The following is a 26420-nucleotide window of genomic DNA, read 5'->3' on the forward strand; positions in this document are numbered from 1 at the left end:
GCAGAATAGACCCATAGTCTAAATAAATAACTACAAATCGATCAACTTGAAGAAATATTGACCTTTACATCTCAAAGTCTGCTAAAAGATAAACCAAAGCATTTTATGGGACTGAAGAGGAACAGCAGCTTGGGGTTGCCAGTAAAAGCAAGTCAGATGCAATGAATGAAATAATGATGCTAGTGATCTTATTACCTCCTCTAGGCTTTGCAGCTATTGATCAATTCCATATTTCTTCAGTGCAAGAGAATTTAGGAACATTAATGCTGCAGGATCCAGAGGGACTGACTGCAAAGGATACCTTGCCAGCTTGTGTAAATTAGGACAGTCCCACTAAATATTAATGAAAGTTGATTTCAAAAAAAAGCTATTTCACAATTTCAATTAAGTAACAATCTGGCAACAATGCTACAAACAAAAGGGAAAACAAATGACACCATATACAAAGTGCATGTAAAAATGGAAGATCTGAGTCAACTGTAAACCAAGGCAAATCGAGTATAAAGAACTTTAAATAATTTTCCATTTCATACAACTGATTATGGACATACTTCATTTACAGGGAATATGAAAGAAAAAAATTACTCTAGAATGAGTGTGCAGTGTGTTTTCATCGAGATAGCAAAAAATCCAAAAATCAAAGCTTACACTAACTTCTGCCAAAAACCCAATGTCAATCAAATTAAATTTAAAACTGATTAAAAAAGGAATGCACAGTGAAACTAAATGTTTCAATAACCTGTATAAAGAGCAACTCAAATAGAAAAACAGAAAATATACTTTAACAGATAGTGAGAAGAACTTAGTACACTAAAAATAAGGACTCAAGGGAAAAAAGGCAAGTAGTGAGAGACTTAAAACACTCGAAATAAAAATTTTTAAGTGAATCTGTTCAGGTTGGGTTTTTTAAAAAAAGAATTTAAGCCTTTTAAGGATAAATTTTCTGAAAACTGAAGAAATTACACAGATGTCTACTGGGGAGAAGGTAGTTCCTAATGTGTGAAAGTACGTGCAATTTAGATTGGGCAGTACATTCCAGGATGAGTGGAATGCATTCTTAATTGCAGGCTGTAAGTTTAATATACACCCAGTGAAAACCTAAATAAGGATAATAAAAATGAACTGCAGCTTGAGGACACGCACTTTATTCTTTTTCTCTAAGGAACATAATTTTAAATTATGGAAGAGTTCATACTTTGCTAGCACCTATTATGCACTTCCTGATAAGCCAAAATGATTTCCCTTTAAAAAACCCCAAAACTTTCACTTTAGATAACAGTAAGCAAAGATGAGAAAATTCATTTTCTGCAGTTCTATCTATGTAACTTTTTATTTTCTGAAGCATAGAGAGGAAAGGAACACAATCCTAGGAGTATTTCTTCCCAATAAAACTAAGGGATTTATATTCTCCATACAGGATTATCTGTTTGGCATTTTGTGTAAATACATATTTCTATGCAGTAAACTGGGTATTAAATATCATTATACAGGGAAATCATGCAATATGTCACACTGAATCATTTGGGAGAAAAAACACTACCAAAAGGAAAAAAAAAAATTCTCTTAGGAGAATCTTAGAATGGTAAAGTTTAACTGGCATTACACTGAGTGCATAAAAAGTACTGGGGAAATTCTGCTTTCAAATAGACTAAAATCACAGGAACTCCCAAGGCCGGGAGCTCCTGCCCAGCAGATTCACACTACTCAGAGCAGCACTTCCTCACCTGAGTGCTCAAAAAGGTGGGTGCACCATACAAAGCTTTCACCAAGATTTTCCAAGGTGGTACAGAACTTTTGCAGGTGCTCATCTCTCACAGTTGACATCACACCGTTTCCAAGGGGCTGTGTCTGTTTAAGCTGAGCCAATTACTAGCATCAATGATGCTACAAAGCATCAAAACTGTCATAAAACATGGAACACCAGAACGAAAAGACACTTAGTGGAGTGCTGAAACAAAATGGGGTTATTCCAGTAAGAGACCCACCAATTTATTAAAACATGTGATTTGTATTCCCTTGCTAGCACAGTTTTAAAGGGTTCACAGATCACCCCAGACACTTCAAAAAACATCAACAATCTAGAGATACAGAAGACTTCTCTGCCTTCAAGTATAATGAGTATTTTCAGGTACAAATGCCTTCACACACAGCACTACTGCCACTTCTGTTCACATTAACAGCAAAATCATCTCACATCTTATTAAATCACAAGGGAAAAGAAGCCTTGTGTGATGACTGCAGAAAAATTCATTTGGTATTAAGGGATACTCCTCTAATTAATTAATGCTTCGTTTGGTGGCTAAATTGTTCCCAGTGTAACAACTATAAAAATGCGTACCTAGTTTTGATTTTTTTCTTTTAATTCAGTACCATACAATTGAAAACAAAGCAAGATTAGGCTACAGAAGAAATTTGCCTAATAAAAATGAAAATACTACTTTAAATATTAATAATAGATGCAGTCATTTTGCCCAGTAAACTTTAGAGACTGCATACTCAAACTTCTAAGGAGTTTCTGAAACAATCTGGGGAAACCCTAAGTTATTATCCATCCTTCAAGATGGAGGATACAGCAGTTAAAATACAATAAAGGACAACTAAACTAGAACATGCCTTTAACACAAAAAGCATGGGAAGTACTGAAACTATGTCTGTATATTTTCAATCTTCAAAGACCTTTGCTTTAAGAAATAGCTGAGGGAGTCACAGAGATGTGATCTGGCAAAAAAATACATCTAGAGGGAGCAAAGAAATTCAGAGAAGAGTGAGCCATTAAGGCCACTGAGAACAGACACCACAGTGGCCCTGAGCTGCAAACACACAGAGGTAGGGAGAATACCTAAAATTTGTTTTTGCCACCTTATTACCTTTCTTAGCTGCTACTGTCAGAGACAGGCTCTTGGATTTTTGGTGCAATCCAGTTACAGCTACCCTGATCTATGTAAAAACATAAGCAATTCCTCCTGTATAAGGTAAATATGGTCACACAGTTACTCTAACTAGGAATAAGTGTGACCTACTGCCAGAGATGGCCTTCTCAGGGCAGGGTAAGCAGTACTACAAATAAAGCCTTACTTGGACAGGGAGGGGACCTCAAAGGACACAAATCCCCATGTGCCAAGATGTTCAGGTAAGAACAGTGAGGAACCCTGTGCATCCTTGATTTCTGGAAAGACACGGAAGAACTGGTGGCACAACAAAAAATTCCATTACAACACACTAACTTGGATACCTATCTTAAAATAATTGCTGGCACATACTGGAGCCATATTTATTCTGAACAATGTCTAATCAACACCAAGATAACCTTTTATTGGCTGAGCATAAGCAGAGGCGGCAACTTCTAAAAGTTTTTTTTCCTCAAAATCAGCCTCTACTCTGTAGTGAACTGCTAACAACAATTAAAGGTGACTGGTAATGCACAGAATATTACAGAGTCATCAAGGCACAGATCTGTTAATGTTCTGGTACTGAACACCTACTAAAATTAATGATGATCCATTCTCTCTGATGTTCTGGGGGAACAAAACCCCTTTGCAGACAAGAATGCAGAACACTTCTATGCTTGGTTTGATCACCAGTAGTACAAACTTCATTACAGATAACTGGTCATAACTAACTCATGAGAAATTTGCAGTCTGAGTCTGAAACAAAATCTGATCTCATCTCAGAACTAAAGTTCTTTAGTTTCCTGTCATCTTTACAGCAGGGGCAGACACCAATACAGAGATGATTGAAGATTTTAGCTACCAGTCTCTGCCTAGGTGGTTTAGCTGGAAGAGCAGAGGCTCACCCAAGCCAGTGGGCAGCTGAGCACATGAGAAATGCTGATAGAGACCATTCTGCCTATGGCAGCTCCAAGCAGGGAAATGCACAGGATATAGTTGTCACTATAAAAAATAAATATATGGAAGATATAAATTACAAAAAACAGAAGAGTATCATGTTTGACTAAGAAAACAAAAACCACTACAGAAGTTGTATGAATAGTTTTAGTGGAGTAATACTTGAAAATGTACCTTCAGAAAGCATGAGCAGAAGGTCACATCACACTTCATACAAAGCAAGCTGCTGACAGAACAACTTCTGAAGCGCTAACTGTACAAAAGGTTACAGAGCAAATGAAAAACACAGACAACCATCTGATACCAACTTAACATGGGCATCAAATAGATTTACAGAGTTCAATCAAGACACAAGCAGCACCCCGTGTCTTACACAAAGATTTTATGCAAAGAGCACTCCTAGAGTTATGTATACTTGAAATACAAAAACTTAAACTGATTTTATTTCCCTGGAAGAAAAAACCAGCAGCAAGCCTGAAGAGAAGTAATAAAAGAATCCTGCTGTGAGAACCAAAATAGAGAAGCTTAGAAGAAGTGAAAATTGAATTCAGCAACAGATTTTTATGAATTGGCATCACAAAGCCAGAAAAATCTAACAACTAAAAAAAATTCTGAGAGCAAACAGCAGGGGCAGACAGATCAGAAATGAAAGCACATAATTTCCATGTAATCTCTGAATATATTAATTGAATTTTCCTGGCTTTTCATTGATAGAAGAAAACTTAGGAGCACTAGAAAAAAAAAAGTATATTCATATTACAGGGAAAGAATTAAATATTGAGAAATAATATGTTTGGCCAAATACAAATATATGGCACTTATTTGGAAACTTTAATATTGACAATATTGCTAAAATTGAACAAAAAAATCTGCATTAAAACTATGAAAAACAAAAATGCCAAGTATTCCTAATTGTTACATCAAAATCCCTAAGCTATTATGGAAAAATACAAGGATAAAGGCACCAATAAGTTTGGTAGATAGAACCTTGGTTTCACATGAAATGACTGCCCAAAAGTGCAAGTTAAAAAATATTAAAACACATTTTAAGTGCATTCTCTTTCCTATTATAGGGTTTCTTTAATTCTTTAGAATTAAATTAGAATTTTTACCAACAGTAAATTTTTCAAAGGTGCCCAAGTGATGCATAATCCTGAATTTAGGGCTCAAGTCATTTATGCCTGTTTGCACACCCCAGGCCTTCAAATACTCTTGCTTACTCCTTTTAGGATTTGTGTATCATCTCTCCCCTGCTTAGGTGGTGCTGTGTACTTTTTTCCTACCTGAAGGCTGGGCAGGTGTTAAGCACGTGCGAGCCTATGCATATGTGATTTGTGGATACAGGTATGTATATGTGAATATACAGACACACATCCACCTACACATGCATACACAAATTCTCCACTTCTCAAAACAATATCTTTGTATCTGAATTCCGAAGGTTTCTTAATACAAACATGCCGACAATTTTTTTTGTATTTAATCTGCAGAAGACTTGTGTCAGCATCTCTTTTGAACTAGATAAAATGTATCAAAGTGAATTCCACATACACAGAGTCATCAAATATCAAAGCAGTCGTCCATTTCTTTCCATTTGGCTTCTGCAAATATCAATAACTAAGTCAACTATACTACATCAAGTATATTGTATGGTCTGTACCACAGCAAAACCAGAAAATAGACTCCAGATGTTTCCTCAATTCCTGCCAAAAACAAAATTTGAAGAAGTGCTGAAAACCAAACAAAGTTGGAAGATCTACTGTAGAAAAAAAAAAGCATAAGGATTCTGTAGCTTTGTTAGGAGTAAATTTGTTCTGTCTTCACCTACTAGATAAGAAGGGTCAATCCTAAATAAATGTAAGCACAGAAACTATGAAGAACAAAAATCTCATTTCCTTCCTGTATATTACTTCTTTAAAATTACATCTCAGAATTTCAACAGATTTGAGACAGAAAATTTTCAACAACTTCCACTCATTTTCAACTTTTGATTCCTCTGGGACTTAAAAGAGGCTTAGCTTTTAGCTACATTAAAAGTAATAGTGAGAATGGGACTTAGGACCTAATTTTCCTAATTTGTACTTTCCTCATGTTAGTCAGCATCAAAACTAACTGATACTGCCTAAGTCCTGTGTTGTTGAAGGAAATACTTAAACAATCCATCAGAGCAGGAATGACTGTTGGCTTTGGACTGCATGGGCTGAAGAGAGTTTTGGGTCCATTGTTACTCCTTTGACTATCAAAACCAAGAGCTGCAGCACAACAGCTTACTAAAACCACACAACACTGTCAAAACTGATACTCTGTGCACGGACTTCAGGTGCAACTCACCTGGCCCCACACATCCTGTAAAGACCTCTGATCTGATAAAAAACATAAGAGGGTAAGAAACATTTCTAGAGGCAACTAGGACAAGTTCATTTATTTTACAATCAAAAATTTGCCTTCAGGACATGCCAGTGTTTTCCCTCAAGACTTACTGGAAGTCTAGGAAAATAGTTTAGCCTTCACCTGCTGTCCTGATGCGGACAGTGGGAATGCAAGTTCCAGTGCAAGGGGCTCCAAACTGCTCATGTGAGCAGGTATTCTTGAAAAAATAAGTGAACAAAAAAGACTTGGATTCATTATTATTTTCATATACTTTTTGCTCATATAAAGCTTGCTACAGGATATACTTTAATGAACTGCTTAATATCAACATTTATTTTTAACTTAGGAGTAATGAACAAAATAATGGAATTTGAAACATGTGACTTTCTGGCAGGTCTCTTGTTTTTCAGCAGGATACATGACAGCCCTCAATCAGAACCCTCCTGTACTTTATCATACACAGTCTGTTGGACCAAAGCAGCCACAAGAAAATACTACTGATTACAAAAGCACAGCTTAGACTGGACTCTAGTCAGGATACACTGAATTGTGAGGAGGAACACAAGTAGACATTTTACCTGCATAGCACTCTTTCCCAGCTTAACCACCTCAAACAAAGTGACAGGGTCCCCTTCTCCATTCTGCTGGGGGTGGCCATTGGCTCTCCCACGACTCACTCCTCGAGCTCCAGGGTCGGAACGTCCCTTGTCCGCTGGAGACTTCCGGGGTTTCTTAGTGGCAGACTGGGCAAAGAAAACCAGCAGAGGGAAAGTTTATTATAGCTACATCTGAAATCACCCAGCGTTTCTTTATAAACAATCCACAAACAGTACTTGGTTACACCCTCACACACATTTATACACACAAAGATCTCAGGAGGAGCAAGGCTGGAAGACATCTCCAGAGGTCAAAGCAGAGTCAGCTAGGAAAAATCAACCAGGTCACTCAGGACTTTATCCAGTCAGGTACATATGATTTTATTTATCAGTAGTTGTTGAGGGACTATTTAAAAGCCACTGCCATGCCAAAGTAAGTAGTGGTCACCCCAAGACAGTGGTGAACCCCCAGTGCTGGAGCACCAGTTCATGTTGATCCTCATGAGTCTTACATAACACAGGCATTGAGAATAACTGGTGATCTTAACTAATGATCTAAGACAGTAAGTTATTAAAAATACATTTGCCACATCAAAATTCATTTTCTGCATTTTCATACAACTTTTATAAGAAACTGTGTACATAGTCAGCTCTTCAACTCAAATCACCAAATTTGTACAGCCAGATTTAGTAGATCACTATAACAGACTCTTGCTTCAAAATTTTATGAGTTAAAACATTTTACCTTTGAGTCTAAATTATTTAATGCAAATTTTCTCTATGTCCTTCAAGGTTTTAATCAGGTGCTATAGACACTGCTTGTCAAGACTCAACTACTGAAAATTTGTTCTGAATTTACGTCACTTGTGAAACAGAAACAAAAAAAATTCTGGGGAAAATAACATCAGATTTCTTAATTCCGTATTCTGTTCTTTCTCCCTACCGCGAGACAAACAAAAGCAAAATCCGCTGTCCTCCACAGAACAATGAAGCTATCGTGAGGAATTATGTTAAAGAAAATAACACACAAGCAACACAAAGATTAAATTTTGGGCAATATCCTCATGGCACTGTTTACTCAAGTATATTGTCAGCTGATTTTCTATTAATGCTTTTAGTAAAGAACACAAAGTAAACATTTTCGGTTACATTAGTGCAGACACATAGAGAATTTACTGCAGAGGAAAGGGATCTCATTTCTAGCAGAGAGCTGATAGAAGATAGCCCTGCAAGTCCAGCTTTCCCCCTGCTTTAAATGGGATCACTGGCTTAAAAGGGGTGGGCCAGAGGGCTGAAGCAAAGGGCAAGGTAGAGAGCAACCACCTCTTGCAAATATTCAATTAAGTATTTGCACAGAAATGCAAGCTGGAAAGCTTAAAATAATGGTACAATCTCTGTGAAGTTTTTTGGCTAACGTTTGCACTTAGGATCAAAAGAGTATCTCCCTCAATGAATTTTTAAGTCTGTGCAAAGCTGCCTGTAGCAGCAAGAATATTAGCACCATATGAAATGCTCAAGTTCTACTGAGCTCAAAAGAGACATGTGATCACTATTGATTAAAACGGGAAAGAATTAGAGTAAACTGATTCTTTTGAGAGATATAATCCATGCACTTATTCCATCTGGAAGACAGTAAGCACTTCACCTAGCTACAAGGACTGCTAAATGAAAGCTTGAATGCAAAGATGCCCTCCACAGAAACTAATGCAAGCCCCCTCTACACTTAGTTTTTCTCAATGTGTAACTGAAAGAGAGGCATTAAACACTGCAAGGATGAGGGGAAAAGAAATAAGAGATGGATGTGAAATGCACATATCCAAAGCCACCTTGTTAATGAAAGAAATAAGAAAAGCCACCTGTTTGAGTACCTGAGCATGAGAACTACAGACACAGGCTCAAAAGCAGGCATATAAATTCCCTTTGTCAGGTATCCTGGGAAAAGCGAGGTGCTTTAACCAAGGCTGCTAGTCTGAATTGGAAGGGTGAGATCACCATCAAGCCTTAGAAGAGGTACAGAAATAACTGACAGATGTACTTCTGACAAATTACTGGAGAATGCCAGATTCTTCAAGTCCAAGTAAATACCCCAATACCCTGGCCCTGAATTAACACCAGATATATTTCTGAGACTACTTGAATAAAATTTCTCTCTGGTGTAGCTTTTCTTTTGAAAATGAGAACAGCTCTCAGAGTGGAGAAAAATCTTTCATCTAGAAAAGCCATTGTGTATTCAAGCTGGAGTAGCAAAATCCAGATGTAGGATCTGTATTGAATCCTGCCTCAAGAGACAAAATAAGTAGACAAGATGCTTCACTTGAGACTGAAGAAAATCCAAAATGTGAACTATCTGAGCTAGGCAAGGATTAACATTTTCTTCAGGTGGAAAGGCACTATGAAAAAAGGGCATCCACCCCTCCGCACTTCCACCCAGCAGGCATCTGGCAGGAAGCTCAAGCTCAATCTCACTCCAGAGTGTGAATATGAAAGAAAGTCATATATAGGTCCACAAGCAACTGTCTGGTGCTCTAAAGTTTTGCAAGCACAAAGCACATGGCACTCCCTTAGTCATTAACACACAATATTACAATGCAGATGTCAAACATTATTTGCACATAATGTCTGTGAATTTATAGCAAGAAACTTTGCAGGCCATGTTGACAGGTTTGAGCTTCATACAGGTTCCTGCCTCTGAGCTCAAAGTTCAGTAGGAGATCCTACTTCAAAGAGACCAATCAGCCCCTGAGATAATCTCCCCAGGGAATTTGGGGGTTCCTCAACACTGGACATTTCAGATTCAGGTGGACAGGTTGCTAGGGCATCTTTTCTAGATCGTGCCTTTGCCAGACAAAGTTGAAACACATGACCCATGAGGTTCCATTCAACTGGGTATTCTATGATTCTATCCCAGGATGGAGGCATCCTCCACCACCACTGGATCAAGTGAAAGGAAAGGCAGGACTGGTACATCTGTAGAAACAGAGAAGACTCACTTATGACACAGAGCATCTGTGGCATATCTCCACAGGCAGGGTGCTCTGGTGCTCTTGGAAGTGGAGGTCCAAAAGATACAAATCTAAAAATTATGTTTGGCTTCGAGGATGCCAGGCATAGGTAATTGTGCATCCCAGAAAAGAGACACATGCACTCTCAGGAAAAGGTAATACTTCTAAAAAAAAAAAAAGTATTCTAACGTCATGAAGAGCTTCTACACAGAAACAGCCCTCCTCAAGGATGAGTGTGGCCCCAGTAACCCTGTCAGACTATCACTGACAGCTGTAAAATGAGATGTTGCAGAAGATCAGGCACATTTGTAGCAGGCCTGCTCCCATGGATCCACCAAATGCTCATCAAGACACAAGGAAAAACAGAACCTCTGAGCCCTAACAGGAGCAAAATTGTGATTATTACACACCCTTTTACAGCTCTTGGCCCTGAAGTGGGTGAATTAGGACTGCCAAAGGGAGGGATAAAGCAGCATGACAAGGTAAGAATGCTTGAGGCTTTTTAATCACACACCAAGAAAGGTGCTGCATGGAGCTGGGTGGCTGCAGCAGTTGCATTTGTGATTTCACTCCAAAATCCAAGACAGCTGGGCTGGTGTGGTATCAAAATGGACTGAGGTGCCAAATGAAAACAGAAATAACTGATGATTTTTTAAATTTGTGACAACAAAACTGAGGGTTTATATATACCAGCATTAGGAAATTCAGAAGTTCCAGCATATGCCACAGAAGCAACAAGCAAAAATGGGCATACTGATTGCCACGTATCTTACCTGTTGCTTTAAGGCTTAAACGAATGCAAACAAGAAACAAAATACTCACCTCGGCTGCAATTAAACTAAAATGTTGACAGTTCAGGATTTTGTAACGGATTAGCTACACAATACTTTTCCTTTCATGTCTTTAAAATTACGGTGAGGAAAACAAAGTGACCCACATTTGTAAAATCAAGTACTACAGTGAAAATTAATTCACATACTACCCAAAAAAAAAGTGAAAATGGCTTGACATTTTCCATTAATTTTCCCCAAGTTAATGTGATGCATTTCATGAAAAAATAAAGGCAGTAAAAATCCTAGAGTCACACCACCAGAAAAAAATGACCTGTACGTGCATTCACACGAGTCATTTAGAGGAACAGATACCCCATTTCCCAGGGAAAGTGGAAGAAGCTTTTTAACCTCCACTTGAGTAAGACTGAAGGACTTGCCTCTCCAAGGCACTAGCCCCTCAAGAGGCCCTGTGTTATAAGCTCGTGTTAAGTAGAAGAATGGCAATGCTTGCGGTCCTTGTGAATTAATCCTCTTAAAAAAAGACCATGACACATTTCATACCTTCATTGTGGTTATCTAGGCAGAAGGTTCTTGGATTCCAACAGTCCTATGGACTGTTTTAGTCATAGAAACAAACAAGATGCTCCTGGTGAAAAGTCTCATCCTACAAATAAAGACAGGTGTAGGTCCCCTAACACCCAGTGCATCCAGGGCTGCTTCAGCTGCAGCACTTGCAGTTTAGGACAAAAAAAGCAGAGGCAGTGGTAGGAATGGTGCTGCTATTTTTCACCCTTATTTAAAAATCTATCAAGAGCTCTATCAAGAGAGTATGCTATAATGCTTGAATAATTTCAATTTTTGTAATTGAGGCACTTACTACCAAAAAAAGACTATTTCCACAGAAAAATGAAGAATAGATTAGATTGCCAAAAATACAAGAAACATCCCATCAAAAGCTTAACAGGAAAACTTCTAATGCTGCAGGTAACAGGACAGAAAAGTCTTCACAAAGATGCTATAGATGCATTGCAGTTCTACTGAACAACAGACTCTCTTCAGTTCTAAGGGACAGAACTAAATCATCAGGCAGGCAAGCTGAAACAGGACACTGATGCAAATCACACCAACCACAAACCTCCACTGCTATGAAAAGAAATTCTTCTAAGAGGATTCCTCCCTGTTATTAATCAGGACACGTATGACTTGGAACTAGAAGCAAAACTCAATCCCCTGCTGTATCTACACTGCAAGATTAAATAAGGCCAGGAATCTGCTGCAAAGTTAAAATTTCCCATATGAATGCAAAGATAAGGCGCTGCGGTCTGTCTCCTCCATACCAAAAACTACAAAAGGGCCTGAAAGCAAAATTGTACAGGCTTTGCTGGGGACAAAAGTAACAGAAGTGCCTTGTTTCCTCTTGCTTTAAGTGGAGAAAGATATGCTGTGGTTCTGAGTATGGGATGAGAGAGAAACCAGCAGAGATCTCCAAACTGCCACCTCTGGAAAAGACAAACTGATGTTTCTCCCTGTCCCCTGAATTGATGATTAAATCTGTCTACTCCTACTTCAAATCTGAAACACAGCCAGGGATCTCTCTCACTGCCTCAACCTCCAGCAGCTGAGGTTTAAGCCAAGCTATTCTGAGCTCCTGGGACGGTAGGCCAGGTATTTTAAAATAAAGCATGCCAACAATGCTGAACAGAGTGCTGATCCAGAAGAGGAGACAGAAAAGGATGAGTAAATAACTGATCTGAGCCTGAGCTCACTGATGTGAACACTACACTGCATCATAAGCCCTTGGGCTTTCAAATCCGCTATGCAGAACAGGAGAGCACGTCCATACCCATGTATTTCAATAATGCAGCAGAGAGGGCATTTTGGCCAATATTACTCAGAAATTTCAAGGAGAGGACTGTTAGAAGTCACTCATGAAATAGAGCCCCCAGAACTGATTAAATAAACACCCAGATGGTATCCTCACACACAGTATCACAACCATGTGCACCACAATACCTCGCCGGCTGGACAGATTCAGCTCTTGGCCAATCACTCCATCTGCTCTACAAGATTCAGTCTTGGAAGGGCACATGGCCAATAGGCAGCCCCAGCCACTAGAGCAGGACATGGCACAGCCCCTGCTAAACTCACAGCAAGGCTGGGGAATTCGGGACAGTCTGGTTAGATTCTGAAAGCTGTTCTGCAAGACCAATGCACTTCATCTATTTGCAAATTGACTGTCTAGCCTACTCAGTCAGGTACTCATTAGAACAGTGTATGGAAGTGAAGGGGCTACTTGAAAAGCTGTGTTTTAGAATGGAATGATTTGGATTGAAAGGAAATCTTAAAGATCAACTAGTTCCAAGTTTTTTCGAAAGTGAAGGTACCCCCAAAGCATTACAGTTCTCTATAAACTGAAGTAGTATTTGCTACAAAAGGCAGTTTTCCAAATGGGCACCATCTTCTTACAAAGGTCTCAAATCTGCAAAGAATATCTTTCTTTGGAAAACAATCTGGAAAATGCTCTTGTAGTAGTGTACCTTTCTGATAAAAGGTCAAGTCCATTCTGTGACACTCAGCAGAAAATTGTTTAAAATACATACATATATTTAATGGAATAAATTCTATGCAGCTCTGTAATAGGATCACGCAGCACAAAGCAAAGTCCCTTTCCAAAAGAGGTCAGTATGTTTATGACAGTTGTGCCATGGTAGCTGTGATGGCCTGAGGACATCAGAAAATCAACATTTGCAGGAAGAGATGAAATCTTATTAGACCATAATATTTTATTTAGAAAAAAATCCCAGCCACAGAAATCAGAAGAGCCTTTGGGCTACCATTCTTCAGGTCTATAACAGAAATAAAAATCATCTAAGCTAAATCTCAGTTGAGAAAACCATTTCTGAAATTAACTAAACCTTTTAATCTGTTTCACATCTGACAATAAAGGTAGGTGGTACCTGTGAAGGAAACAAAACCCACAGTAATGAAGAGTTGAGGAGGAAATGTGAGAGCTGCACCTCCTGTAAGAACCAGGTAATTCACCTGAGGGAAGTGGCTGGGTTAGCAAAATGGTTTGCTAAAGCAATACAATTACCAAGTCCCTGGCTTTTAACATCAAATAATGCTGTAAATTCCATTGCCTAGATTAGCCTCTCCAAGCTTTTTGCATTTCTCCTCTAGACACTAGGCATTGAGTCGCTTTTTACTTTTGGGGCTTCTTTTTTATTTTTCTGGTAGAAGAACCAAGGGAGAAATTTACAATGAAGTAAAATGGAATAGGCAGACACCTAAGAGGGGCTGTGCAGTTTTCAGCCTTGGTAGTTTTCAAAATCCAACTGGAAAAGCCATGAGCAATGGGGTCTGATCCCAAAGCTGACCCCACTCTGACGAGGTTGCAATGAGATCTGCTGCGTCCCATTCCATAAACGACCATATTGTTTTTCCTCTCTGAAACTCTTCCAGTACTAATATATGGCTTCCTGAGATTTTGGGATGGAGCTCAAAAAGGAAAGAGAAAGTAGAACTGAGCAAATTCTTCCAAATTTTGACAAACTACGGTTTTATAAAGGACACTGTATTTGCTTCACTCTCTATTTTCTTCCTCTAAGTTTTAAGACTGGGTCTGGGTTTCTTTGACTCTTCTTAAGCATTAAAATGAGCTTCCACAGTATTCACCCTGATAACCCCAAAGTCTTGCTCCTTAGCAGTAGCAGTCAGCTCACAGGCCATCACTTTGTGAATGAAGCAATGGTTGCCTTCTCTGACTTGTTCATCACTTGACAATCACAGACACCTAATGAGCCTGGAGCTGTTCTAAGCAAAATGAGCAATTCCTCCCCGAGAAACCTGATAGCAGGACCAGCAGAGTGCTCCAGCAAATGTTCCCATAGGAGCGACTAATAAACTGAAGCAGAGGAATGAGAAATGCTTTTTGTAACATTCACCTTTCCCTTCCAGTGAGCGTGTGCTGGGTAGAAAATATCCCTAGTGTTGCTGTAATTTGAATTCCTGTATTGTGACAACATTCTGGGTTAGCAATCAGGTTGCACCAGCCTGCTTTTTTTCATTAGAGCTACAAAACCCCACAGATTTCCTAATGTAACATTAGTAAGATAATTTTTCATTTTTTCCTTTGTTTACAAGCTATGTAAACAGATAAGCTGCTCTCTTTAAACACTTCCTTAAGGCTTGCCCTGAAGAAGGTTCATGTTCATGAGCAAATCCATTTATCTGATGAAGAATATATGCATCATAGAAAAGTGTTTAAAATCTTTCAAAAAGGAAGACAACATGCCCAGGAAAATCCAGGACTTAAAACACTGGCACCCTGAATAAGTCCAGAGACTGTGATGCAAATTGAAAACCAACAGTAAAGAGGAATTTGCTCCAGCTTGGCCAGCATGCCTGAGACTAACACATGGATCTGTCTACTCTTACAGTCTCACCAAGCCCATGGGTGGAGATAAGCCTTAGGATCAAAGCCCTCAGGGTTAAAAAAAAAAAAAAAAAAAAAATCATCTCCATCTACTAGTGCTATATAGATATATAGCACATTCATACTGCAAGTTTATTCATACAGCAACACAGAGGTGAATCAAACTCATTAATAACAAACACACAGAAGTTCCCACCAAGCCTTATTCCACACGGGAATTCCATCACATTCCATACTTCAAGTGATACAGCCACAGGAACTAAACTGATCACCTTCAAGAATCAAGATGAAGCACAACATGACACACAGAACTTTCCCTTCATTTTCCAATGAACTGGCTATTTTATAAAATAAATGAAAATAAAAGCCTCCCTCATACCCCATGTAAGAGAGAACTGTTTCTGGATGTTCCTACTTATAGGTCAGCAGAGACAAAGCCTGCTGCACTCTGCCAGAGGATACGTTGAAGCTCCCAGTCTATAAGTCGAATGCGGTGTATGTCAATCACATGACTTTTAAATGTGTTAATAGATGTTCTTAGAAAACTAGTAATTACCATGCTGCAATTCTTCCATTCACATTAAGAGATTATCAGTAATAAAAGGATAGCTCAAATGTCATGTGTCACTTAAAGTCCACTGCAACTTTCAAGAAAAAAGAGGTAGTACTTACTGAAGTTATTCTCATATCTGGAAGAACATTGTAATGACAATAATGACAAAACTCTATCATTCATGAAAGCAAATGACAAAAGAAAAATTAATAGCTACTATAAGAACATTTTAATGTCCTTTTTAAACACTTCAAACGTTGTTTGCACATCAATTTGATAAATATTTCATACTAGAAATCTTCATAAAGTCTGACATAGGATTCATTAAAAGCCTATTTATGTGACCACAAGATGATCAGATGAAAAAGAATCTGATATCAATTATAAAACAGATGCATAACAAAACCAAAATAAATTAAATAGATGCATAACAAAACCAAAATAAATTACACATACTGGAGGCCTGCCGGGACGGCCCCTTTTTCTTTTTCCTTTGACTTCTGCTTCTTCAAGCTCACTGCCAGCATCTGAATGTGCAGTAGTTTCATTTGTAGAATCCCTAGGGGGGAAAACATTAAATTCAAATGATTTGAAATCAACAAGTAACTGACCAATTACATACTTAGTCCTGAGCCAGAAAACAAATAAACAATAAAAAGTCAGCATTAAAAGGATATCCCCATTTATTCTGCAAACCAAGGAACTGGGCACTGTTAGCCCTGGCAAAAGCCTTCCCTTTTCATCGGCTGCAATGTCATTTTACTGACTGGAATTCTTTCAATTCATTTTCATTTGAAAACACCTTACACTTCAAAACTGGCTATATTAACCAGCACATGCTCAATTCATCAATCCCACAATGCATTCACTACCAAGAACTTCCTTTTACTCTTTGTAGCTGCTTTCAAGGCCCCAAGAGCAATGTGGAGCCCAATCCAGCTGTCTCATCATTAGCACAGTTACACAAGGTTCCCCACAGCTTCCACCATGCTCTCAGTCACACCCCAAGACAAGGGGCTTGGGCAGCTCTTAATAAAGAGGATCCATGCTGACTCTGAGGCCCAAACCCTTTGATCTGGAGACATTTGTAATTTTTGCAGTTAGAAAAATATTTTCACTTGAACAAAGGAAAAGCTTTGACAGTGCTCAACTCCTGTTAGCAGAGAAGCCCAAACAATAATTTCTCATTTGTTGCCATTTCAGATTTAAATCGTGATAAGAAAACAAAATAAAATCCCCCAATTTTCACCACCCCTCCCAGCCAGAGGTGCAGGTAACTTCTCTGCCTTCCAAACAGACATGGCTGCTTAAAGAAACTCTGACTGTAATTGATCTTTTGAGGCATTAGATCTTGCCTAAGAGCAGTTCACATACAAAACCATATGTGTTACTGATGGGCTTTATTTTTACTGTGCAAGATCACCAGTGCATCAGATCTCTATAAATTTTTATTTACAACTAATAATGTCCTAGATTACTCAAGGATGGGTCAAGTGAAGTTATAACCATACACTTCTTTAAAACTGAAATAATTTCCTTGAAGTGAATGGAGTTCAGTTGCTGTACAACTTGTGCAAAGGGAAGGTGAAAATCAGACATATTCCGTATTTTATAGAGCCTCAAACATCAGTGGCAGCAATAGTGATCTGCTCTAGAGAAACTGAGAATCTCCAGCAAGCCAAAATCTACACAGATCTTCTACCTTGTGTGGGGGTTATTTTGTATTTTGCTCTATAGATCAGGAATACTTCACAAATTTTCTTGTATCACCAAGAAAGCCAGTTAATAATGCAAAAAGATATCAGAACTGGGAATGTTCTCATACTCTTCTTTAATGAAATTACTGATGAATTTCTAATATTAAGATATTATTTCTAACCTTTTCCTATTCACAAGCACAAAGACACCAAGGGGACCACAAAATCTTCCACAAAAGCCAAAATGCAAAAGAACATATATGAGTCTCTTTCACTGAAAGTAACTTCAGTGGATTACCTCTAACTACTCTATACATCCCAGAAAATCATGCAACTGAGACGAAAAACCACAATTCAAGTGCATTTGAGTTCACAAATTACATGCTTGTAATGCAGGACCTCTACAAAATATTGAAAGTACAGCTTTGTTGTGATATAATTAAAAAGTAGCTTTTTCAAGTCATTAATATAAAATTTAAAAAACTTAGTATCAAGCTATGTATTTGGAAAAACACAAAAAATTGCCAAAAACGTAAAATCAAATAAAGGATACCCCAAGTGGAGTTCAAAATTGTTTGGTTAAAATTAGTGCCACAGCAGAGAAAAGCAATGCAGTAAATCCAGCTGAAAACATGCTTATGCAGATGGATGTACCCAGCCTTCACTCCCATACCTCATCACATTGCATGTCACTTTGACAAAAATGCACATTGGATCACAAAGGCAATTTTAATAGATTTTGAATACAGAAGTAAGGAACCCCATAAAAATATTTGCTCCCTTCTGTTGCTGGAGAGAAATTAAAACCATTCTCTACTGCTCTCTCTAAAAGAAAAAAAAAAAAAACAAAACAAAAAAAACCTCAAAAAAAAAAACAACCCAAAGCTTATCTCTCTAGTCTGGTTAGATCCTTATTGGAAAAGTATCAGGCATGGTGTATCTATCTAAACAATACCCCCATTCCTGGGGAAACACTGTGCTTTGCTAGCTTATAAACTTGCACCACTAGGATCATCAGGATAAAAATTTCTCTCTATTAAAAACAGATTCAGCAATCCTCCTAGGCAAACAGCTCAAACCCTTCCCTTGAAACACCAGAGCTATATAAATAAATTAAACTCTACTACTACTTCACATGCATGTACTCCACAGAGAATTCAAGTTTCCTATACAGTCTCAGTCCAGTCTAGCAAAACCTCCAGATAAATTTGTCTATTTCGTTCTGGAAATTTAAAATCTTTCCAAATACTGCATATGGAAGGAACAGTTATTAACCACCTTCTATTCCTTGCCTTGAATAGACTGTTGCTTAAACCTGATTCTCTTAATATTCTTCTGGTAAAATTTCTCTGATTTGCTGGAAGCCTCTTTGGCTATTTCCCTTTTTGGGAAAAGCTCAATAAATTAGTACTAAGGGTGAGATTCATCTAATCTAATCTAAATCAGAGATATATGCAATGCAGAAAATCTTAATATACAAGATACCACACACAAAGGTCAGTGTCCAAAACTGGACAGACAGTTCAAGTCTTATAAATTTATTTTTTTTCTCTCCACTGATGATAAGGTGATCAAGACAAACAGCTTGAATATAAATGTTTCAAATTAAACAAAATAAATCTCGCCCTAACAACATGTGAGCAAGAAAGGAAACCTCTTTCCAGTAAAGAATATATGTACAGAGCAAGGGGAAAACATCAAAAACTAGGTTCCCTTCAATCCTCACATGATTTGGAGTAGGGAGACTGGATCAAGGACAACCTCCAGTCTTTAGCTGGTTTCATATTAAATTAAACATCATTTCAAGCAGCAAGGAATTCTGTTTTGAATCATCCAAGTCCTGCACAGAAAGGCCCTTCCAGGGTGGCTGTGGGCCCTTTCAGTTTGGGAGGTGGTGCTCCTCTTATTCCTGAACTCAGAGCAGCAGTACAGCATCTCCTGCCTGCCTGCAATTCTGTCAGTTTTTAACACTCGGGGAGAGAAGCAGCTGGCCAGAATCCATCTCCCTCATTCCCTACACATCTCACAGAGCTACTAAGAAGTAATTTATCTGGTGGCAGTTATCCACATCTTAATAGACCAGAATTATCCTATCCTCATTCCACGTGTGTGTGACTAGGCACCTGAGGGTGAAACATTGGCTTAGTCATAACTTCATACTGCAATTTGAAAGCTGTTGTGAGGGAAGCTAATCTGGGCCTAAGGAAACCTGCCTCATCTAAGGAGAGGTGGAAGTGCCTAAAGCTAAACCTCTCCTCTCTTAAGATTGCTTTGAAATGACAGGGACTTGAGAGAATTTGACAGAGGTGGGGGGGACCTACAAGACTGGGGTGAGCAGAGCAAAGAAGACAAGTGATAGCCTCTTTTCTGGGCTCAGGTATACTCTGCCTTGCTTTATATACCATACCCCTTTAAAAACATACCATAGCAAAAACCTGTGTTTATTTATCAGGTTTTGTAAAAAAGGAAACAAAACACTTCTATAAACTTTTATTGCTGTTGCTGAGGGGCTGAGATAAATTCAGTAATTGCTATCACCAGATTCAGCCTCGTGAAAAAAAAAGCATTCATGAAGAAAAATGGCTAAATGCACAGGTTCATGAATCATGGATGAATCAGTTCTCATGGTTGATCTTCAAATTCTAAGGAGCAAACATGAGTCATGACATTGAGAGAAGATTCGTAACTGTCCATGACACAGATCGAATACACCAGATGTTTTCTCCAAACATCTGAAATGCCTGTAAGTGAAATCTTGTCTTCACTGTGTTCTGAAGCCACTTCTATGAACCTAGAAAGGGTAAAGATTCTCCTTTCATGTTCCCTCAACAAAGAATTTGGGAGGGAATAGATGATACGGTCCTAAGCAACATATATTAACATATCAAATGGGCTTTAGGATTGTTTGTTTAAAGAGAGTAGCCAAAAAGATTACAAAACATTACAAAAAAGAAGTAGAAATTAAGCACAGGAATAGGAGATTATAATAATCCTTCAAATAATTCATTTAAGAGCTAGAAAGAAAACCTGGGGATTCTATGTGGAACTGGACTATGTCTTCCCCAATCTGTGAATGTGTGAAGCTAATACCTTCTAGCCCAAAAATTATTTCAGGTTTTCTCACCCTTAGCCAGCCCTCTTCCTGATGAAAGCCTGACTGGGACCTTTTGAATTCGAACTTATTTTCTTTGATACTTCATCCACACTAGCCCATGTTCTGAACCCTCAGAAGAGTTCCAAAACCTCTATGTGCACATCATGCTGAGTTCTTTGTAAAATGGAAGACCTCTTTTTGTTTATAAACAATCAAAACTACATGTATTGTTGAGGATGACATCTCACCAACACTTTGCAGAACAGCATTAAATTACTCCAAACTTTACCAGCAAAAAATAACATTAATGTTTCCTTTCTTTCTTTGATTTGCTTAGTACCAGTAGCTCTGACTATAGAATATGCCAGTATATTTTAAAGTCCCACAGGTTTTTCAGCTGGTGTGTAGAGTTACCAAATCCATTAATATGCACTTTTTAACCTTAAATTCTCTGATATTCCATTCACTTTTTAAGTCCATCTGGGCACTTGAAGTGGGAAGGAAGCAAATATCCCTTTCCCACCACTACCATAGCAGATTCTCCTAGCTTGTTCTTGGCATATTTCACAAACATTCCCTCACTTCTTGAATGTGGCAAACCCAGGAAAATACAAACCAAGAAAATGTTCTTCCACAACTAATCCCTAAGCTAACAAGAACCTCCTCAGGCTGACACTCCTACTCAGTGCTGCCCGTCAAGGTCACTCTCAGCTTTAGCCTGTACTCATCCACAATCAAATTTTTTTTAAGATGTTTTAAAAATACAAGAGAAAACGGTAATGCAAAGTATGCTATTATTAAGGTCAAACAAATTTCTTTTCAATTGTCCAACCATTCAGTATCTTAAATAATGAGACTTGAAACCTTAGCGCGGAATGCTCGACACTGATAAACTGAGGTTCCTTCCCACCCTGAGGTTAAAAAAAAAATTAGAAAACATTTCAAGCAAGAATAAATTAACATTAGATAGTTACCAAATGTATGTGGCTCAGGTGCCTGGCACTAGCAGGAGGGTGGTCACAGAGGGAGCTCTGTGAGGGGATGAAGCGCCCTGTGAGGGGACGAAGGGCCCTGTGAGGGGATGAAGGGCCCTGTGAGGGGACGAAGGGCCCTGTGAGGGGACGAAGGGCGTCTTGTGAGGGGGATGAAGGGCCGTGTGAGGGGACAAAGGGTGTCTTGTGAGGGGGATGAAGGGCCCTGTGAGGGGACGAAGGGGGTCCTGTGAGAGGACTGTGGGGCCCTGTGAGGGGACGAAGGGCTCTGTGAGGGGACGAAGAGGGTCCTGTAAAGGGGGATGAAGGGGGTCCTGTGAGGGGGATGAAGGGGGTCCTGTGAGAGGAGTCCATGCTGGAGTCGGCTGGGCACCCACACTGGAGGCATGAGGGGATAGGGTGGTATGAAAGGTTGAAGGTGAACTGAGGTCACGGCAGGGGTAGAAGAAACACCTGGTAGGTATTGTATTTATCTCTCACCCTCACCCAAATCCCTTTTAATTAGCAATAAATTAATTTTCTCCAAGCCAAGTCCTTTGGTCTGTTTTGATTTCCCTGTCATTACCTCACCCCATGAGCTTCTTGACTGTGTTCTCTCTCTGCCCTGTGAAGAGAGGAGCAGGTTCCAGTCTCTAAAATTCCTTCTTAACTCTACTCATTTTAATCCCCAGCTCCTCCTATTACAGACTTCTGCTCTGCTCTTCCCACTAGCTCACTTTATCCAAGCAGAGCCATGTTCCCATGTGCATTAGCCACTCCTCTTTCCCAGCAGAACCAAAACATGTTCATGCTACTTGCTATCTTCAACTGCAGAAGGCTTTTTGCACAATAATTTCAGCTCATTGTAAGAAAGTACACAACTGGAATATACTATATGGTGTGAGAAAGTACACAGCTGGAATACACAATATGGTCCATTTTGACCAAAACCAATACATACTACTCAAATCTCACAACATTCAGAAGCATAAAAGTACCAAAGACCTTGTTTTGCTCTGCACAGCAAAGTTACATCTCCATACATAAAAAGAAATATTATTTAGATTAAGTGTTTTGCAGGTTTTTTTACACAGTTTTTCAGCACATGAACACACAGGAAGCCTGGAACAGTCACACTAACACACACTTCTTTCAAGCTGATGCTTTATCCTCAAAATCACTTCTCTGTTTATTTCAACCTTTTTAAAAGCCAAGATTTCAAATATAGAGAGAAGAGTATACTCACTGTAGTACTGGCAAATCTGAAGTAATCATTTTTGCAGCACTCTTGGAAGTAAGAGCTACATAGAACTTCTTCTCAGAGTTATTATAAGACAACTACTTGGAAACCTCTTTCATGAAAAGAATCTCAAAGTCCAGTCTGTAAGAGAGAGAAAAAAATTTTTATATATGACTCCGAAATAGTAATACATTGAATATAACATGCTGTCAACAAAAAAGGTCAATTTTGAAGTAGAATCACTATTAAACCACAAGAAATTTAGAATGGATGACCCAAAAACTTGCATTCAGTTTTTACATATCTGTTTAGGTAACTTTGTGCAACTAAATAAAAATTAAAATTAAATGTTCTGCATTACCTCCTGTACTTGTTTACCACATATATGTGTGTTTAAATGGCACTACACCTATTCATTCAGACCCTCCAGCTTACAGCTCTGTGTGACTGAACTTCACAGAATAGTCAGAAGCTGTGCAGGGGTCTAACAGCAGCAGAAGGTATTTTAACTTAATGAAACTGAAGTTGTAAGTTTAAATAATAAAGCAGACTGCATCTGTGGTGACACTACACCCACTAGTAACATTTCTCTACCCAAAAGACTAACCAAAGAGTTGACTAGTGGCAGCAGATGAGACTTTACCATTAAATAATGGTACAATATGACAGATTCAATAATCTTCACTGTAATAAAACACAGAACTGCCATCCTAGTCTTCAAGAAAATGCAAATTCTGGAGAAACTAAGTAGATTTGCTCCATATTCCCCTTTTACACGTCCTGGGGTAATATGAAGAGCTGCATGGAGCACTGCAGCTCAGCAATGGCAAGGCATACCAAGGACTCAACTGTGTGTTTTTAAAATATGGGATGTGTTCAAACTCTTTTATTTAAATACTTAATTTCCTCTCGATGGGCTTTTTATTCCTGTGCTCTAGTAGCTTTGCACAAGGCAGGAGGAAAATCTAGCCAGGCAGAGGCAATGAAAACTGCACCAAATGGAGGATCTAAATGAAAGTGCACCCTTCTAAACAAAACAGTACAACATATAAAGTATAATTTCCATCCTACTACACACACATATCAGTGTTCATTTACCAAACTGTACAGAATAAACAGATATTTTTGCTTCTTCATATTACAGTTCCAATTAGACTCACAGTTGCATACAACTAGTTCTTCCAGTACTTACTACTTTGTGCTACCAACAGTTTTGCTTACAATGCCTTATCATAAAATTTACATTTTTTATACCATATAATTAGCAAGCCATTTAGTTGCAAAACACATGTTAATAAACAAAAAGTTTGTTTGGAGCTAAACTAACAACTCTAGTATAAATTTACCACCAGGCTGGTGGTAAAAGCTCTCCAGTTTCACTATGAGACAGAAGTTAATCTGAGTTCTCCTTGAAAAAAAACGTCATATATGCTATTTGTGCTATTTCCATAAGCATTTCTTCATTAGAGACACTGCTCATTAGTGTGTTTCAAAGGATGTGATTGCTCCTAACAGGGCAATGACATGTCCAGTCAACAACACAAAGCAACCATTTCAGACACTGATAAGAATTTATCATAAACAAACACATCATTAGATTGAATTAAGTTCTGAGTTGACTTCCTAGATGAAAAAATAAAGGCAATGGTCAGTTCTGAAATGGAGAAGTTCACTACAACTGGAATAAGACTGAAGAAAAAAGGATTTTTTTGTACTCACACAAGCATGCACACACACACACACATGCTTATGCTAGCTGGACCTCAAAGGAAACCTATCCATCTTAGATCTTCAGATTATCTAATTCTAGCAGCATTCATTACAATCTTACTTTCCAGAAAAACTTTCTAAAGAAGTTCAAGGAAATTTATTTGTGCTCCGTGTGAGATATCTTCCACAGACATTTACGGCATCCTGCACAACTGCTTTGTGGGATTTCTTTTTTTAATTTTCCTTTTTAACCTCATCACCATTCCCAACTGTTGGCTGTGCTAGTAGTCAGCAGCATTCAGCTGCTCTAGGAAAGTACTCTCACACATGAGGAAAAGGATACTTGCTCAGAGATAGCTTATTTGAAAAGCAATGTCCTGACTTAAAAGTATGAAGTGAAGGGTATAAAGAGCCAGAAGCAGAAGAGAGGACGAAGGTAGTGCTAAGAGCAGAAAACCTGACACCAGGGAACTGCAAGGGCTTGTGCTGTTTTCTCATCGTCCTTATGCTAAACAGAAAACTGCAAAACATGGCTGGAAGAAACCACCCTCTGTGGCAAATTCAGACTGGACCATCAGAAGACAACAAAGTTACCACTCTATACAAGAGTAACACAGCCAGTGTACGACAAAATACAGGAACTGTTTGACAACCGTGGAAAATTCATTCATCCTTACAGACTACAAAAATACGAACCTTCGTGTTTTTCTGGTTTTAATGAAAGAAATACCTGTTTCTGAAAGATGATGTTCTATAACCAGGAAAATCAAACTCTCCCTCCTTCTCTACTTCCGCCTGAGAACAAAGTCATTGACAAAAAAAAATCCTGAAAGCTTGAGACCTATAGCCATTTTGTCACCTGTCCTGGAGAACAGAACAAGGGAGGAATATTTCATACTTCAGCATTTGGGGTTATTTAAACTATAATAAACACAATACAGTCCTTTAACATGCAGTCAACTGCTTCTATTTTAGTTTAGGAAAAAAGTCTGATGTTTTCATTCAATCTCAATTATGACGACCTTTGTACCTTTCCAGCTTTTTGAACCTGCACCTGCAACATCATTTTAAGATGACATAAATTTATGCTGTGGTCCAGTTAAATTACCTATAGAGGAATATAAAGCAGGCAGTAGAAGATACCATTTAGTTCAAATATACAATGGGAAACAAGTAAATGTTTCCCTTTTTTGCCTGTTTTCCAAGCATGCACAATAATCAGGGCAGACATAATGACCATCATATAAAACTGCCTTTGTAAAAAACGTATTTTCTAGTAGATTGTTTGGTTTATTATAGTGTTTCTTCAATAACGATCTCATAATGAGCTCAGTTTTAAAAAGACTCTGGGATTTTACAATGAATCCAGTACATGCATTCCATCAATATTTCCTGTAGTTTTTACTAACACACAAAGCTGCCCACATTTTTTGCAGTCCTTAGGCTGTTTGCTGCTCCAGTGCTAAAGAAATCCACCTATTTAGCCAAAAACTAAACAAATTAAAAGATTGAGAACATCCTGACAGAGTCCTTCCAAACAACAAAACTAAATCAAGTTAAATGAACTCTATTATGGACTAGGTACCTACATCTTATAAAGTTGAACCCAAACTTAAATAACAAAGGAAATCAATTACTTAATCTAGCAGTTACTACATTATTAATTCCATTGCCTAGAAGACACCCAAAACAAAAGATAACACAGATTTCTAATATCAATTCCTTTCCTTATTGACCAAGTCACTTTATCCCTTCTAAGTGCAAAATATATTCAAACAAATGAACAACTTCACACAAATGAAGGAATGTCTTCTATAATTAACTGGTAATGCCTTTACCCCCTTCCTTCATTTCACATTTCTAATGACTGCTCTCTCCCTCGCTGCTCCTTGCTGGAGTACATGATGGTGCGTCATGCTCCTGCACAGCGCCAGAAAACAAGACATGGAAAACTCTAGTTTTTCACAGTTTAGAGACAAGATTTTCCCCTCAATATTTTGTCCAAAACCTGCATCCACTACGAAACGGCATCAGCACAAACAACAATCCTGCACTGTACACCCAGGCAGAGCTTCTATTAACCAGGTGACAGAGAAGAGAGGATCAGATGCAGGCAGATCAATTCTAGCCTTCA

At 38.4% G+C, this 26420-nt stretch overlaps 1 protein-coding gene across 1 annotated transcript in view; it reads right to left on the minus strand.

Moving 5' to 3' along the window:
- The window catches only part of STAG1 (STAG1 cohesin complex component), a 158089-nt gene that overhangs the window by 98790 nt on the left and 32879 nt on the right, over positions 1 to 26420 (minus strand). Inside the window, exons 2-4 of the mRNA XM_056499180.1 lie at positions 22583 to 22717; positions 16031 to 16133; positions 6794 to 6958 (exon numbers count right to left, since the gene is read on the minus strand). Of these exons, the coding sequence (XP_056355155.1) occupies positions 6794 to 6958; positions 16031 to 16133; positions 22583 to 22611 (297 nt within the window). The 5' untranslated portion in view covers positions 22612 to 22717. The remainder of the gene's footprint in view (positions 1 to 6793; positions 6959 to 16030; positions 16134 to 22582; positions 22718 to 26420) is intronic.

Source organism: Oenanthe melanoleuca, chromosome 9, assembly GCF_029582105.1.
Source record: "Oenanthe melanoleuca isolate GR-GAL-2019-014 chromosome 9, OMel1.0, whole genome shotgun sequence".
NCBI lineage: Eukaryota > Metazoa > Chordata > Aves > Passeriformes > Muscicapidae > Oenanthe > Oenanthe melanoleuca.